Source organism: Rhinolophus ferrumequinum, chromosome 27, assembly GCF_004115265.2.
Source record: "Rhinolophus ferrumequinum isolate MPI-CBG mRhiFer1 chromosome 27, mRhiFer1_v1.p, whole genome shotgun sequence".
Classification (NCBI taxonomy): Eukaryota; Metazoa; Chordata; class Mammalia; order Chiroptera; family Rhinolophidae; genus Rhinolophus; species Rhinolophus ferrumequinum.
This window is the reverse complement of record NC_046310.1, coordinates 7,867,523-7,885,168: the sequence shown is the minus strand read 5'-3', so window position 1 is coordinate 7,885,168 and position 17,646 is coordinate 7,867,523. Positions and strand designations below refer to the sequence as shown.

Sequence of the window (17,646 nt, the reverse complement as noted above, 5' to 3'; positions counted from 1 at the left end):
TTTACTCTCTTTCTCTATCTTTGAAGGGATCCTCATCTCCAAAACGCCCGTGGAGTACAATGTCTTACTCAATGCAGGAAGTATAACATCTCTCACCTCCTCTGTTGGTCATTGTCGATCCACCGTTGTGGAAAATTTGGCTCCATTCACACAGTATGAGATAAGGATACAAGCGTGTCAAAATGGTGAGTCTTTCAGACACTTGTCCTGGGCTTTTATAAGAAAGTATTTTATTTTAAAAAATTCCATTAAAAAGGAATCGATTCTCAATCCAAATACAAAGATGAACATTTCCTTTCTTATTTGTATTGGACTGTTTGCCCAGAATATCAGAGCGTAGCATTGAGTGAAGCATTATGCATCTCTGCACATTAAATCATAAATATTTAAATGTATTGAAATGGTGGTATTACAAAGTCTTGTTTTATACGGCCCTTTAAAAGAAAAACACCTCGATCACATAAAGAAATTATTGGTAATATAATACAAAATGTGTATTACAAAAATGTCATAGAAAATGTAGTCACGTTGGTTCTGTTTTAAGTTTTATTCAGGAGGAGGATGGCAGGGAGGGAAGACGTTATTTAGAAGTTTAGTTGCACTCAAAGGATCGTACATACGTATTTTAAAGTACTTTCGTGAACCCTGTCTCAAGTGCATAAGCTGTCACCTTGAGTTTCATGGTTTAATCTAATGGTCAGTGAAATCATCATCGGTGTGGTTGTCAGGAGGCACCTCTCTCACTCCCTTCATCCTTCCAAATGTTGTATAATATATGACACACGATTGCTAAGAGAAGAAGAGGTGTAACTCATATTCGTGCACAAAACATGTTGTTTTACCTTAGACCAAAGAAGTGTCCCACTGTGTATTCGACATGTAGGTGGAACTCCTGTGTGACACGTCTGTCCTTGGGACTGTCTGTTTCCGGATGGGTACTAGTTCCCGTGGAGCTGGTTAGGACGAGGGGCCTGTGATTTTGCTTGGCTTCCTCCCGAAATTGTGAGTCAATGTGTCCACTGCCCTCCACAAACCAGACCGAGGCCTTTTGGTTTGAAGGGTAATGCTGTCCCTGGTCAGTCTTCAACTAAGCAACGTGGAGAGAGCTTTAAATTAAGATTGTCTTGATTTACATGTAAAATCAACTTCTGCATCTCTGTGTCCCTAAAACTATGCTCTGAAGACCCAATATCCTTCAAGTGAATTGTTTGATTCCTGTGTGTTGAGAGGTGGTCATTACTTTAAAGTACTGGCACCAAAGAAGTTAAGAGTATGAAGACGTGCATGTCACATACTTGAGAAAGTCAGGCGCATTATTGCTCTGGCAAGAACGGCTGTGAAAAATGCAAGAGACCTCAGTTTAGAGGTACATAAGCTGTATTGTCTATGCCTATATAAATACGTGTGGGTAATGGATTTTCCAAAAATGATTCCCTACTCAAACATTCAAATTTGTAGAGATTTACCGTACTAGTCTAAACTATGGTTACAAATGTGTATCCAAAAGTTCAGCTAAAATGATTTTCATGATATCCTTCGCCTTCTGTATACATGTGTAACTCTTTTCCCTGTTTGACAAATTACTAAAGGTCTCAATTTTTTTTCAAGGAAGTTGTGGAGTCAGCCATAGGACATTTGTGAAAACATCTGAAACTGCCCCAATGGATCTAAATCCCCCCATTCTTCGGGTGCTGGGGGCAGCTTGCATAGAGGTTACATGGATGCCACCTGAAAAACCAAATGGCGTCATCACCAACTACTTTGTTCACAGGTAATATTGACGATTGCCATTATTTTTAATTATTGACAATGTATACTATCCCAGGACTGTAGAATCAAATACATTTTCTGTTTCCATAAGGGGATGGATGGGGATTCATGATTTTTGAAACACCTACTATGGACTAAAATTGGTGCTAGAAACGGTGACACCTTATGCAAGGAAGGAAGCCCCAACTGCCATGTGACATTTTTATTTGAGCTCTGTTTGAAAGGAGACCCCATAGTCACACAAGGCTTGCCTTTAATGTGGCAGGGCCTCTAGATGCTCACTGACCAAGGGGACATGGTCCTTCTAGAAGAAGAACCAGGTCTTGGATGAGGATCCTGATATTTCTCATCACCTACAATGTGCACGTTGGAAAGGCTTTTGCTCATCCTCAAAAGATGGTGCTTTTCATATGTAGGAAGAGTGGCTCCATTCGGCAGTTCCCCTTCTGTTTTATTGTGTTTCCACTCACCTGGCTGATGATAGCATAGCTTCTTTTCACCTGATGTGCAGAGTTTATTAAGTGTATCCACCTAAAATAAAGGAAAGGGGGAAAGAGAGACGGGAGGGGAAGGGAAGACAGTGAGGAGAGTGTGTGTGTGAGTGAGAGACAGAGACAGAGAGACAGAGAGACACTGTGGGCACTTTGGTTTGAAATGTATTTCTGTCCTTGATCCAGTTTTTGCCTGGTCAGTATGGGCATAGCTTAAAGTTAATGATTTCTTTACATAAATAATGAATAATAAAGGAGAGGAGGAGGATGAGAGGGAGGGAAGAAGAGAGAGACGGAGGGGAAAAGAATGAGGAATGGGAGGGAGAGAGAGGTTGAGAGAAAGGGAGACAGGGAGGGAACAAGAGGAGGAGACTGAGAGGAGGGAAAGAAAGTAAAACAAAAACAATCAAGGAGGCAAATGGCCTGTCTGCTGATAGCTTGCTCTCTCTCTTGGCTTGCTCAGGCTGCTATAACAAAAATACCATAAACTGGGTGTCTTATAAACAACGTTTATTCCTCACAGTTCTGGAGGTGGGGAAGTCCAAAATCCAGGTGCTTCTACCAGGTGAGGACACACGAAAGGACTGCCCTCTATAAACAGGAGCTCACACTTCCTGTTTATAGAGGGCAGTCCTTTCGTGTGTCCTCACCTGGTAGAAGCCACTACGGAGCTCTGTGAGGTGTCTTTTGTAAGAGCACGAATCCCATTCAGGAGGGCTCCACTCTCCTGACCTAATCACCTCCCAAAGGCCATGACCTTGGGGTTAAGATTCCACATGTGGATGGGGTGGGCTCGGGTACAGACATTCAGACCTTAGTGCTAAGACAGAACAGACACTAAGTGAATCAGACACATGGCCATAAAGGATTCACAGATCCAAAACCCCATCCCAAAAGAAATTATTGGCATCAGGCACACACAGCACAGCCCACTGTTTTTCAGGTCCTCATCCCCTCTTCCCCATCCTCTGTTAGTCTCCCAGTGGCCTGGCACCTTCCCCGGTGTGGTCCTGCAGCCTGGATGCACCGTGCAACTGAGTTCAGGCTCCTCTTGGCAACTTCAGGTATTGAAACACTTTGATGCAGAGCAACCTTCAGTGATGAGTCCAGGGTTTGTCACTATCACTGCTTCCTGCTTATGGAGATGGCGTTGCCGAAAACGAGCAAGCCCAATTTCTGCTCAGCACACATTAATTTGAAGAATAATATTTCTGATCCAAATCTACATGAACATGTAAAAAATGGCTAATGTGAATTTACATTTTACGCTAAGCACATTAGCGCAGGCTCTAAAATGTCCATCCTCTCGGAATAGTTTTCTTTCATCTACTTAATGCTAATTGTATGAGAAAAGCACATCCAATTCCTATTCTGACTAAAGGGAAATAAAGTACCTGTTATAGACCAGGATGTGGCTTCACTCTGTTGGTTTTGTAAATAAAGCTCATGATTACAATGACTATTCCATGGCAGCTATAGAGAGGGGAAACAGGAAATAGAATGCAGAAAGCCCGCTTCAATGAAAAATACTGTAAATTGAATTTGACAGCATTTGATGGCATTTGATTATTCTAGTCACAGCCAAACAATGATATAAAGAGTAATATGAAACAGAATGTGTTACTGCCTAGCAGACTCAAAAGCAATAAACCTTCCTCCAATGTGACACAATCACTTCACAATCATAATTGTAGCCTGTTTGATACCTCTGAGTACAGCAGAAGGGCACTGACTGACATAGATACATTTTGTTTTTTATTTAAAGTGAAATGAAAATGGCGCACTGGGGCTCCAGATACAATCATTATGCTCACCCACATAGGTATGAATCACTTGGCCGTTATTTCAGCTGAAGTTTAAATGTGCTTAGACAACAACAATATCAAATTTTTCTTAGATAGCTGCAAAAAAAAAAAATCAGAAATTTGTAAGGACAGAAATAGAAGGTAGACGCATAGTTCTTCTTCGTTCTGGGACTACATAGAGCCCTTTATAATATAGTTATAGCCACAGCCTGCAGTATTTCTAGGGAGGTGATAGCCTGTAATTTCTCCTTCCTCATTTGCCTCCTCTTTCTTCTAACACCACCGAAGGAAATACGTTTAGCTCAAAACGGGGTTTCGCCTATGCAGATATTTTCATTAAATTGCAGGAAGCCACCTTGCCAATCCCATTTTGAAACTGCTTGTCACTCTGCTCTCTCTAACTCTCCAAATCATTTTCCTTCAGTAATCCCCTTCTCGGGTTAATGATACGATTCTATTAAAAAGTGTCTACCCCGGTAAAGAGATGAGATGTTTATGACTTTAAAAAACAACAAAACAATAACCTGCTAAGAACAAGACTGTCAATGTGATTGCTTCTGTTCAGTTTACCTGTTAAATTTGATACACTTGTCCCTTCTCATCCAAAGGGGATGTGTTCCAAGATTCCCAGTGGATGCCTGGAACCACAGATAGTCCCAAAACCTACATGGAATATTATTTTTTCTGTATCTGCATATCTATGGTAAAGTTTGATGTATAAATTGGCACAGTAAGAGACTGACAATAGCTAATAATAGAGAGAACAATTACAATATTATACTGCAATCAAAGTTACATGAATGCGCTCTCTCTCAGACTATCTTACTACTGTACCATACCTTTTCACTTACATGGAGCACTGGAAGGTTTCTCTCTGGCATCTCGGAATTGCCGGCATCACTCCTCTTGTACTTTGAGGCCATCAGTACTAAGTAAAACATGGGAGACTTGAACACAAGCTCTGCGATACCAGGACAGTCAGTGTGATAACCTAGAAGCCTAGTAGGTAACTAACGGGTGGAGCATGGGTACAGTGGACAAAGGGACGGTTCACATCCTGGGCAGGAAGGAGCGAGCGGAAAGGCAGGAGGTTTCATCATGCTACTCAGAACGGTGCGCAATTTAAAACTTATGGATTGTTTATTTCTGGAATTTTCCATTTAATATGTTCAGAGCATAGTTGGCCTCAAGTGACCGGAAGTAACTGAAACTGTGGAAGGTGGAACCGTGGGTAACGAGGACTACTGTATTTTATTTAGGCCGTGGTGCTAATTCCGTGTAAGTTACAAAACAGAGGATCTCCTCTAATAGGGACAGCATTTACGTTAGTGTTCTGCAGCCTGGTTACTAATGGGGTACCTTCAGGGCCACTGTGGACAGTTGCTTTCTCTGCACAGTAAGTGCGGTTTGTGTAATAAAGATCCTTCAGGATTCCCCCTTAATCTTACATCCATAGCCCTGTAAAGAGCAAAGTCTATCCCCAAAATCCAACTTCCCTCTACAGAATCCAGCGAACACTTTTCCTTAGGAGACTTGTTTAGAAACACTGCTTTGGGGGCACCCAAGAGAACGGGCGCTGACGTAGCTGGGATAAGCACTGGGAAACCAAAGCATCCGTGGGATTCGCTTTATTGTCATGTTTGCTCTATTTTGGTGGTTGGCACCACACCCGGGATATCTCTGAGCTATGCCTGTGAATTCTAAAGAGTTTTAAATGAGATTCAGTCTTCAGATGTTGGGAAAATCTTTGAAGTCTCTCCCTTCAACTCCATAGTAGCCACTCCCTCCAGAAAGCTGGACAAGGCGACCTTCAGGAAGCATTTGGTAAATCTCCTGGGTGTCCCTTAACTCCACCATCAGCCCAGATCAGGAACGCCATGTAGTCCCTGGGGGCTGCTGAGGTGGCCTCCTGTGTATGACTCCCTTCTGTCACTTCTGTTCAATGCAGCCTTTGGGTAACCGCTGGATTCACCTTCCTCAGTACAGCGTTGGGCATTATGTCTATGACAACTTCGTTTGTATCACGTGTTACATTTTACCCTGTGGTTTTCATGTGCGTGATTTGATTTAGTTCTTACAGAAATTCTAGGACATTATACACTCTAAGGTTATTAACTCCAGTTTACAAAGTGACCTAGACACGAGGGAACACAGGTGAGTTTGCCCATGGTCATTTAATGAAGTGACGGGGCCCGAGAGAGCCTGCAGCCTGTCTCCCCTGACTGCAAGTGTCTGGGGCTGTTTGTTTAAATCTGGGTGCTCTTAATATTTTTCGTGAGGGGATAATGGCGGTTGCATAATCTTACATTGTTATGGGAAATGCATTGAGATATAGGATTGTTTTAATTGCTTTGGAAGATAAGCCCTGAGAATTGCTGGGAGAGAATTAGGGGGTAGGGAGCTCTTTACAAGGTTATGTTACCTTAAGACACCAGGAGTATGAGTGCCTTTTCAAATATATAGTTCCTAGTTGAAATACTTATTTTTGTTTTTAGTGTTAAGCAACATTAAATTAACTCTAGTTGGAAAAGTGCATTACTGAAGTATCTCCCAAGTGAGCTTAAGCATAAGATAACTATTTAGCTCTTCAGTGAGGGCTGGAAATATGATTTCCCTTAACGCAGACTGTTCACAAGGAACCACTTCCAGTTAAATGAACAGTTGAAGCTGAAATCTTAAATAACTTAGGAATAATTGTGGTCTACTGAGCCTCTTCCGTTCAAAGTTTATTCAGACCTAAAGATAATTCCGGGTTTTTTAATGCCACCGATGGGCTAATATTACCTCACCATAATATTAATTTATTAAGTATTCAATAGTGAGAAGAAACGCTTACCCAGGCTGCATCCTTTCATGGTTTTGGTGAATAAAACTTGAGGCTAACATAATGCTTAATCTCTTATATAGCATCGATTTTTAAAATTCACACTTTCAGGCAGTTTTTTGAAGAATGTCAGTTTTATGACAACCATGGGCATTCATGAAAGTTTAATAAAAAATTAATTGAATTGCCATAGAAAGGTTGAAGCCAGACGAAACAGATCATTTTATTTTCCCATAGAAATTCACATGTTAGTTCGCTCTATTATGTTCCAAGCAAACACCTTTGGGAAAAACTCAGTGAGGGGAAACCTTGGCCATGAGTCCTGTGGTTCACGTGGGAATGGACCCCTCCCAGGGACACACCTGGTATCTGCAGCAAGTACAGAGGCCAGACCCTGCGAACCTCACTGAGGGCAGAATCTGGCGCCTGTATGGGAGCGGGAGTAATGAGGTGGGCTGTTGGCAGGAATGGCCGGTCAAAAAGAGGTACGTAGGAAGCCCCATAGCCTCCAGCAGGAAGTTTGTCTTTGCCCAAACTTAGGTCATAGTGACTTATCAACATGAGGGTCATCAAATTCCCAAAGCCAAAGGTTTTCAGTAGCCTTCCTTTTTGTGAAAGATACTGTTATTTATTTTGTCTTAATAACCCTTCCCATTTTGATGGTTAATCTGATATGACAGTACGCGAATATGCTAGCACAAGAAGAGTGTGTAAATACTCCTAATGGCCTAGAAATACTAATTTATCCATCATTCTCTTCTCAGAGAGGAAGCTAAAGGAGAGGTTCACCTCTTGGGTACATTCTTCCCCACCCCAGAATACCACCCTAGGAGGAAAAAAAGAGTTGAGAGAAATGAGACAAAGACGCAGAAAAGCTATGAGATTATATGCCACCCATCTGAAAATGAAACAAAACAAAAACAAACATATATATATATAAATAAAGTTGGTGGGCTCAGATGCTGGGGACACAGAACTAAAAAAGCCACAATTCCTCAGGAACATCCCCTTCTGGTCACGTCTGCGTCACTGTCATGATTTGACAGCTGGATGAGCAAATGACTGTCCATGTGAAATCTCAGGTAGCTGGGGCCATCCCAACAACTGGCGATTCCATTGCTCTCACTCAGATGTTTAGTGCTCTGTGTATCGAGTCCTGACAGAGTGTGCATGGGCCCTAGTTTTCATGTCAATAAACTCTAAAGATGGGATGAAACAGTCCCCTTTTCAGGCAGTTGAAACAATTTTTTTTTTCAGCATACTCTGCTTTTTACTTGGCTTTGGAGAAGACATTTGAAAGGGATTTGATTTTTGCCCTTTAGAGAGTTCTAAAGCAGATTCCTATGACATGACTTAGGTTATTTTCAGGAATTTACGTTTAGCTCCGTGTCTCTTCTTACCATTTGCTCCTTTAGGTAAGGAGTTCATCTTTGCACATCTCTGCTCCTGGTACAAGACCCAGAGTATAATAAGTGCTCAATGAAGGTTTGTTAATGCCTACAAGAAAAAATGGGCCTTGCTGTGAATGGTTATGGTTTAATTCAAGAAGAGAAAGTTCAAATAAAGAGAAATAAGTGATTTCTCTTATAATAAGTGGGGGAAGTGAATTTAAAACTCTTTTAGAACACCCTAGAAACAAATGCAAACTGGTATTTTGCTAGGTAAGAGAATAAGAACTGTGGACTTCTCTGCACGCACCCTCACCCTTTGGTGTGCTCACCGGGCCTCTTTCACAGCAGATCTTGTAGTCCAGGAGCAGCAAGTTCACCCTCAATGTACAAACACTTTCAGTTCTCTACACTGACCAGATCTGCTAATGTCCACGGGCCAAAGAGCGTCATATGGCCAACCTCAGAGAGAGTTCAGGAGCATATTAGCAAAAGATGTGGATACAGCGAGATTGAAATGAATCAGTACCCTTACTGCAGTCTACCCACCAGAGAAGGGAAGGACACCCAACCGTGTCAGCCTCCAATCATTGTATGTAGTGTGGTGGCAGTTGTGCAAAAAAAATAACCCAGCAGAACTGCATGTGCACATGCACACACATATACATGCATAAAAGTATGAAGATTCAGAAAATACGAAAAAAAAATGCTTAGTAGTATTTACATATACACTTCGGTATTTTTTTTTTAATTTTTGAACATTTTTTAAAAAATTAATGTTTGTTTTCAGATGGGTCATTTTTTCAGGGAAATGTCTAGAAGTTAATACAAGAACTGTGATTGTAGGTGATGTTTCACTTTTTAAAATTAGCTAAATATATGTAAAACCACATTTTTTAAATGATACTTTGTCAGGTCTCTGGTAGACTCTTTCATCTGGTCTTCGTCGTGACCCCGGGAAGAGACAGTTGAAAAGTTGAGTTGGTAACAAAATGTTCTAAACAATAGTTTCTTATTCTGTCTGCAAATCTGTGTTTGAGGTGTGCGGCTGTCACCGTTGCATTCTGGGTTTCCTTCCAGGCGTCCTTCTGGCCTTGAAGAGGAGACCCTCGTGTTTGTCTGGTCAGAAGGAGACCTTGAATTTACCGATGCTGCAGATACTCTGAGACCTTTCACGCTCTACGAATATCAGGTCAGAGCCCACAACTCCCGGGGCTCAGTGGAGAGTTTGTGGTCAGCAGTGCGGACTCTGGAAGCCCCACCCCAAGATTTGCCAGCGCCCTGGGCTCAAGCCACCGGGGCTCATTCAGTCCTGCTGAGTTGGACGAAGCCAGACTCTCCCAATGGTGTCATCTCCCAGTACCGCGTAGTCTATCAGGAAAAAGCCAACGATCCAACATTCACCATCCCTACGGTGCATGCTTTCACAGTAATGGTGAGTCCTTAGAAAAATAACAGATGCTTAGCTTCTCTGGTTAATATGTTGACATTCCATTTTTTTTTACCCAATGTTAGTTTTCTTCACTTAGGGATTAAATATATGAAAATAATTCCCAAGTGGAAAGAAGCGATGTAGTCATGGCGATAAGATACGGAACTGAGTATAAGGGATGCTGGAAAGTGGCTTGCAGACCACAGTTAATTTGTATTACTTCAATCAAATAAGTGACTCTCTCTTTACCTGATGTCTAAAGCCATAAGATGGGAACATTGAAAGTGTTCCTCTATACCCCATGGGGATGAGGCGCGGATGAAATGAGACAGAAATGTAATTGTCTTCTTTCTGAAAGAGCCAGTTACATCATATAAGATACCTGTCTAGGATAGAGATTCTGTGAATGAAACACTATCAGCCATGACAGATAAAGAGATCGGAATAGGTATCTCTAGATACATCTAGGTATGTGATATGATTGGCTCTTTGAGGAAGAAGAAAATTCAATTTCTACATGTATCTATCAGGACGTACAGACATAGCTATGGATGTCACACGCGCTATAACTTTTGATGTTCCTGGGTCAGCCACCCTCTGGCCCACAACACAACTTAATTCAGTTCACCTGGTGTCTCCTGAGAGTTCCCGTTATGCCTGCCATAGCCTGAGGTTCTATGGGAGATACAGAAACAGGATGGTGGTCCGTGTTTCAGGGAGCTTTCTCCTGTATAATAGTGCCAAGATGAGAATTGAACATAAGAAAAACAAAAATCAACGAAGTAGTAGACTGCAGCTCATAGTGTCCCTCAACCCCAAGATTCACGTTTATACCCTACTACCTACTAGCCGTAAATCGCATTGCAAGAGATAATGATACCTTATACCAAGTGTTAACCAAAAAAAAAAAAAAAAATGCTCTGAGAAGTTGACACACAGCCCTCCTACTGGAGAGAAGATGAAACTCTGTGGTCTTAGGAGTTGAATACATCTGGTTTTCAAAACGTGATAAGATCTTACTAAATAAGAAAACACCTCATAAATAGGAAACCATGCACAAACAGCATAAAGCATTATTTTCAAAGACTGAACTGTGTTTCCTTGCTTCCAGTTTAGGCAGTTCAGTTTACATGAAGGTTATCTTACAGAATATAACACTTACCAAAATGTCTAAATAGCGCCGGGCGAATCTATTTAAAGAAATTCCCAAAGAATCTTTGTCAATGAATAGTTTAACGTACCATGTTTTCTCGCTGTCCTTATGTTTAATTTCTGTGTGGCTGAAAAATAAGCAACGTGTGAATAGAAGGGATAATATTTTTTAAATCTTTATTTCAGAATTGGTCTTTTATTTTTCCTTGACATTCAATTATCTTTATATGTCAGGATCTTTCGTGTTACATCTTCTAAATCATTCATTATAAGCATAAGAAGCAGTGTCCTTAAGTGTAGAAGATTTGTGTTAGTTGATATGTGAAATATATTACTTCTTATCATAGCCTTGAAATTTGTGTTCTAAACTTCTCTACCCTGAAAGAAAGAAAAAAAAAAAACAACTGAAAAACAAGTAAAAATATTTGACAAGGTCTTTCTGATTGAGACAAGTTAATTTAAATATATTTTATTGAAGGCAGCCATATTGCAATGATTAAAACTCTAGTCTTTTAAAATGTGGTTTTCAGGGGGCATAAGTGTCAGTATTCAATCTCCCACAACAGTTTTATTGGAATTCCCTTGTGGACTAGTCTCTTAAGTATGCCCTGGGTAGCTGGTTTCATTTTATAACACAAGACTTAAAGACTTTATTCCACTAACACATGTCTGAAAAAGAGGGAGGCCTGTGGCTCCGCATGTGAAAGTTCATGGAACCCTTTGGCCATGGGCCCTCCCTGACATGGCTCCTGTTCTGACAGCCTGGTGTTGCTGTATTCTTCCATTTTTCTAAAGAGTACCCCTTGCAATGCTAAATAGCCACGATAATCGAGAGACAATACTATTTCTGCATACGATTTTTGAATTTAAGTGTGTGTGTGTGTGTGTGTGTGTTCGTGTTCAGAGTGCCACCCCCACCCCCAAAATCTGGATCTTTGGATGGAAACTCCCAGGAGAAGACTTCATTAAGTTCATCAGGAAAAGTCCCATTTGAGACTTTAGCAACAAAGACAATCCCACAGAGCAGTAGGGCCAGTGTTCAGACATTCTGGCCAGTAGGCCACGTTGCCAGAACAGGAAGCCACTGTGACTCTTTGTGGCATCTTTGGCAGAAGAAATCATAAAAAATTAGAGCCTTTGAATTTCATCCATTCGTACACTCCCAAGAGAAATGCTAACGCTGTCTAACGGAGAAGGTCCTGCCACGTAATCCCAATTCCTCACCACCGGAGAAGTGTTCCTGTTCTCCGAGCCAAATCTCTCCTCCGGTCACGTAAGCCCCTGCCTTCCTCTTCAGAACAGCAGGACTTCTCTACAGTAGTGCACTGTGTCTTCAGGGTCAAGAACACATTATTGACGAGTCAATCCAATTTGGCAAATAGTCATTGAGTACTATATTCAATCTGTCAATACTCGGTTCGACACGCAAGGGTATTTATGAAGTCGACATGAGACTGGAGAGCAGAGACTGGGGGGGAGATGAGTAATGGAGTCTGAGGCACAGATTGTTATGACTGCTGGGCCTTTCGGGTTTTTCAGGGTCTTTGCTTCTGAGTTTCTGCTGCTCATGTTACGATGACTCCCTTCTAAGCCTTTCTCTGAGAGCCTTCCTGGCTCTACTTCCTATTTCCCTAATTCCTATACCCGCTAAGCACCTCCACTGTCTCCTTCCATTTCTTTGCCTGCCCTAGGCGATCATTCAAGTTTTTGTTTCATAGACAGCTTTGGCTGAAATTCTCCAGAGCAAAGGAACTGTATTTTCAATTAGTGAGAGACAGAATCCATCCTCACAATTGCAGGATTGCAATCCAGTCCAAGGACTTGCAAGAGGTATCACTAACCCTCCTCACGTAGTCAGTGGCTTATGGGGAGCCCCTGTCTGCACAAGGGGCCGTGGGTAAGTGGCTTGCAGTGTCGTGCCATCACTAGTTGTCCCAGAGTTGTTTACAGACAGGTGGACGTGGCTGGGAGAGCCACATAAAACAGATGCGATGGATGCATGGAGCCTCCTGATGGTGGCAGTGGGTGGAGAACTGGCAGTGGGGGCCCTCCATGGGGGGGAGAGCATATGTGTTGGCAGGAGCTGCAGCAGCAGCCGATGAGGCAGCAGGAGAGGAGAAATGGAAGGAGTGAGGGTTTTAATGTATCACCAGCTTCTCTCCCAACCTCATGAAAAGCTTCATCTCCCTTTGGACCTAAGTAGGTCTTTCTGAGGGGAAGAGACAGAGATGTAGGTTCTTAGGGTCTCTTCGGACAAATATCCACCACTACGGAAAACAATCTTTAGCTAGAAGTCCTTAAATTCCCTTAGCTCTGTGATGAATTGTGCAGTGTCAGGAGAGAATGGTACCTAGCCTTGCTTGGCATCAGGAGTTCCACGGTGGTGTTTGCAGGGAACACTCCTGGCGAGGCTGGCAGCACGGCTGCCACCATTCTAATTTGTTTGCTTTTCCACACTGGCACCTGCCATCGCGCTGGCAGAAATAACTTGGGATTTAAAGGTGAAGGTGGTTTACCTGTTAGTCTGTGCTCTGAGTATTTCTGTGCCCACCCCATAAGGGGGATAAAACATCAAGCCCAGATCACACTTTTGCCCAGTACCCTGAAAGAGAGATGGCACTTCACCCTGTGTAGAATAAAGCATACGGTGCTGAGTGGTAAGCCTATTAGATGGGTCACTGAAAGTTGGCTTCCAATCTGGAAATAAAATCCAGAATTACAAACTCTAGTTTCTAGATTCTAGTTGCCAAACTCCCTGCCCAAAGTCAAGGAGGAGATATTCAAAATTTCCTCATGCAGTCGTCTCAAACTTCTTTACTCTTAAGTAGATACGGGGATGGGAGTGAGATACTTCAAAACCACCCTATTATGAATAGTTTGTGAGTTAATTGATGAATTGATTTTTAATTCCATTTTCATGTTCCCTTAGTGTAATGTAAAATATTATTGCTCTTTACATATGATCTTAACTTAGTTGTAACTCTTAAAATTTCATGATTCTTAGCCTCTTCTCCCAAGATCCATGTATAAGACAAATATTCTGGGAGATCTAGCTATCTAAAAGGACTCCTTGGTGACTGTCTTTCCAAAATGAAGGGAAAAAATGGTAATAAAAACAATTGTCATACATTTCTGTACCAGTTCTGTAAGCTGAGCTTTTCACATTTTATAATCTGAGATAATTGTGCCATTCTTTTATATAAAAGACGCAAAACATGGGTGGGTAAATGTCACACCGAACAATGATTACTTGTTGGCACAACCCATTTCTTTAATTGTAATGATGTATTTGGTGTGACATTAACTTGACCTCCCCCTTTTTTTTTCTAATAATACCCTACCAACCACAAATATTTATTGGGGATCTACTTTTTGCTCAGTATTACTGGAAATTGAGAAAAATATAGATCCATATACGTCTCTGTGAACTTTGTATAACTACTTCTTTGACAGAACTTTATTTTTCTCCACCCACTTTATTCCAACAGCTTCATCAGGCCACTCTTGCTCACTCATTTGTTACCTCTAGGATAGGTCCCACGGTTTTCCAGTCACTTTCAGTGACAGTGACCAGCTCAGTTTTGGTAATCAGGACTCATTTGAGGTGCTTTTAAAAAATCCAATCTAAAGCGTGCCTTGTTGTAAGGGAACTACAGTGGGGAAGAAAGGGCATGTCCATTTTCTTTCCTCTTCTTCATTTCTCTTCTCTTATTGATTTCCCCAGGATCTTGGCAAATAAGATGGAATTAGACAAAAAGGAGCAGAGCCTTACTCATTACTGTTGTTCTAAGCCATCCACCATTGCTTTCTGTGGGGCAGGTGCCTTATAGGATTTTCTCTGTAGGTTATGAAGAAGTCCCCCGTGGGGAACCCCAGGTTGTCCCTGATACAGGCAATATACTCTCGGGCTAATTTCTTGCTACCCTATCCATTACTTCCCCCAAGGTGCAACCCACAACTTCTTTTACTTCTGGACACCTTTCTCCCAAGCAGTCAGCCAGTATCAAGTTCTGTCACATTGACAAAACTCGTTCCTTTCTTGGCATCCACTATGCATGGGGAAAACTTGTTCTATCAAATAAGGAAGTACAACTTGTCCATCACTATCTTCTCTACTTGATGTGTAATGCTGGGTCCAACCCAGCTAGCCTCACCACTTCAGAATCCACTGAACAAGAAGCAGGTCCCAGCTCGTGTTCGGCCATAATCCCCAAATCCTGGGATCATATAAGAATCTCAGAAGACCATTCTCTTCCCTAGTGGCTGCATCAAAATTACCCTGTGAGTCACTTTATCTCAGTAGCAAGCCTTCTGAAAAGAGTAGAGTGTCCCCCTCACCTTTCTAACAGAAACCCCCAATTTCTTCACGCTGTTTTCTTGGATATCCTTCATAAGTCTTGAGAGAGGAGAGTGCGGTATCCCCATTCCCTCCCCCAAGTAGTAAAAAGACAACTGGAGAAGCTTCTCACTGAATTCCCTTCTTTAACTTGTTTTCCGTGAACCTGGATCCTCTCTTATGTTGGTGATCTTATGAAGCTCTTCAGAGGAACATGAGCTTGAAGGTGTAAGGATGATTATTTTAGTTTCTTTCTGTAAGTGTCACACAGGGATGTCTAGCAGTTCCAGTAGAGTTACTCATCACCTATTTTTCTAAGCTATACTCATGATTCCCCAAGACATCCTGAAATATCTTGTTACTTAACTAAGTAGCCCCGTCATCTTTCTAGTTGCTGAATCCAGGTAGGCCATCCTTGAGTCCTCCCATTCCTTACTTCCAAATCCAAATCCTTCACTAAAGTCCTATTGATTCTACTTCTAAAGTGTATCTTAAATCCATCTGCTTCAAGGCTCCCTTCACACATGTTGTTCCTTTCTGGTCAACTGGCCATGGTCTTCCCTCTTGATCGACAAGTCTGAACTAAGATGTTACTTATCTCACAAGGCTGTTGCAAGGGCTACATAAATTAATGTGTGTACAAAGAACTTTAGGAGCTATACACGGTGCTATAAATAGGCAGTAAGACTTGAGAAGCCCTACGGTTTGGAATTATAGCAGCTGGAAAAAAGGAGCACATGTAGAACAAGTTTTGGTTTGTATAAGGCAACTCTATGTACGGATTTGGTCATGAAGGAAACACCTTGTGTTTTGTGCATTTTAAGCATTCCTCACCTTATTCCAAAATCCGTTTGCAAATTTAAATGCTTCCTGATACCAGTCTGTTGATTTCCAGGTAATTTCTCAACTGTTGGATTAGGTTCTATTTCCTTTCTAAGTCACCTAGAACAAGATGGTGCTTTTTGTCTCCCCGAAGTTTGGTGCTGGCCCATCACCTCCTCCACCAGAACACCCACTGCCTACCCTCCGAAGGCCCCCTCAGGCATTTCCACTCACACGCATTGCCACTCACAGGCATTGCCACTCACCTTTGCCACCATGCCACCTAGCACCCTGCACATTCCCTTAGATCTTAGATCGTATCAGCAAACATGAGGTCTTATGGCAACACATACACACACACACACACACACACACACACACACACACACACACACACCCCACCCCCGCAGATTCTGCCAAGCTGACATCTACCTATTTCACTATGCCCAAGAGCAACTCTCAATGTATGAAGGATGGTTTGTGGGGAGACTATTTGCCCTTTAATTTGGGTATGTTGTTAGTTTCTGCCTTTTAACTGAATTACCTGTAGACACCCAAGAATCTACAGAGCCTTGTTAAAAAAAAAAAAAACCATATATGAAAGTAAAATGAACTAGTCCACATGCTAACAGGCCCAGGCCATAAATTCAGAGTATGTGCCATTTAGCAGGGACAGCAAGCTGCAAACGGCAGTGAAGGGCGAAAGTTAATTGAACTACTGTGCTCTTGTCACAAGTGGAAAGTAGCCACTACCTGAGACAAGATGGCTTCCCCTGAAGGACCCTATTAGAGCCAAGAGATCATCTCCTTCGCTCTGCAAGGGCTTATGGGTGAGGGGGAAATCATACACAGATGACCAATTTTTTTATGGTTCACAGCCGATCAAAGTGAAATTCAGCAGCTGTTCAGGACAAGTGACCACTGTAACGGCCGTAATATAACCTACTAAATAGAGAGGGAATTGCATTAGAGCAAGAGGTTAGCTGTGATTATCGGCAGGTGAGTGCTTTATTGAAGTTGAAAGACCATTAACATTGATAGAGTAATTATTTCAACTTGAAAGTAATTACCTTGATGGGTGATAACTTCTCTAGTGTTCCCAGGTTTGATTGGGCCAAACAATTGTGAGCTCCTGAAGCCTAGAAAAATATTACAACAATACTGTGATTTTTAAATTACTGAAACCACTGTTGGAGTATTTTAATTATGCCGAACAGTGAAAAGATTTTGCCTTACACCAGCTAGCGACCTCTCATGTAGAGAGAGACATTTGCTTTTTAATCCAAATGCAATGACCCACACCCACCACCTGTGAATACATATGTGATGGGTTTGCAAATGAATCTTTTTATCTCCATAGAATTTTTAAGGTGAACCGTCTTGTTAGTGCTGTAGCTGGGCGTTGCTAAGCTGGAAGTGCTGATGGTGTTGATTATATCTATGGATTAGGAGGCTCCAGAATGGCAACTACCTTTGTCTTTGTCACAGGGAGTTTCAATTTGTATCAATTAAATATTTCAATAAGGGCACCACAGAAATTGAACATTCTAGATGCCATGTATCGTGGATCCCACATTTCAGATGTTATTCAGTCACGTGATTCATTTGCTGAAATAGCTTTCTCGC

At 41.8% G+C, this 17,646-nt stretch overlaps 1 protein-coding gene across 1 annotated transcript in view; it reads left to right on the top strand.

Moving 5' to 3' along the window:
- Positions 1-17,646, top strand: part of USH2A (usherin) — a 559,517-nt gene that overhangs the window by 477,729 nt on the left and 64,142 nt on the right. The window contains exons 58-60 of the mRNA XM_033099662.1: positions 27-185; positions 1,609-1,771; positions 9,359-9,713. Of these exons, the coding sequence (XP_032955553.1) occupies positions 27-185; positions 1,609-1,771; positions 9,359-9,713 (677 nt within the window). The remainder of the gene's footprint in view (positions 1-26; positions 186-1,608; positions 1,772-9,358; positions 9,714-17,646) is intronic.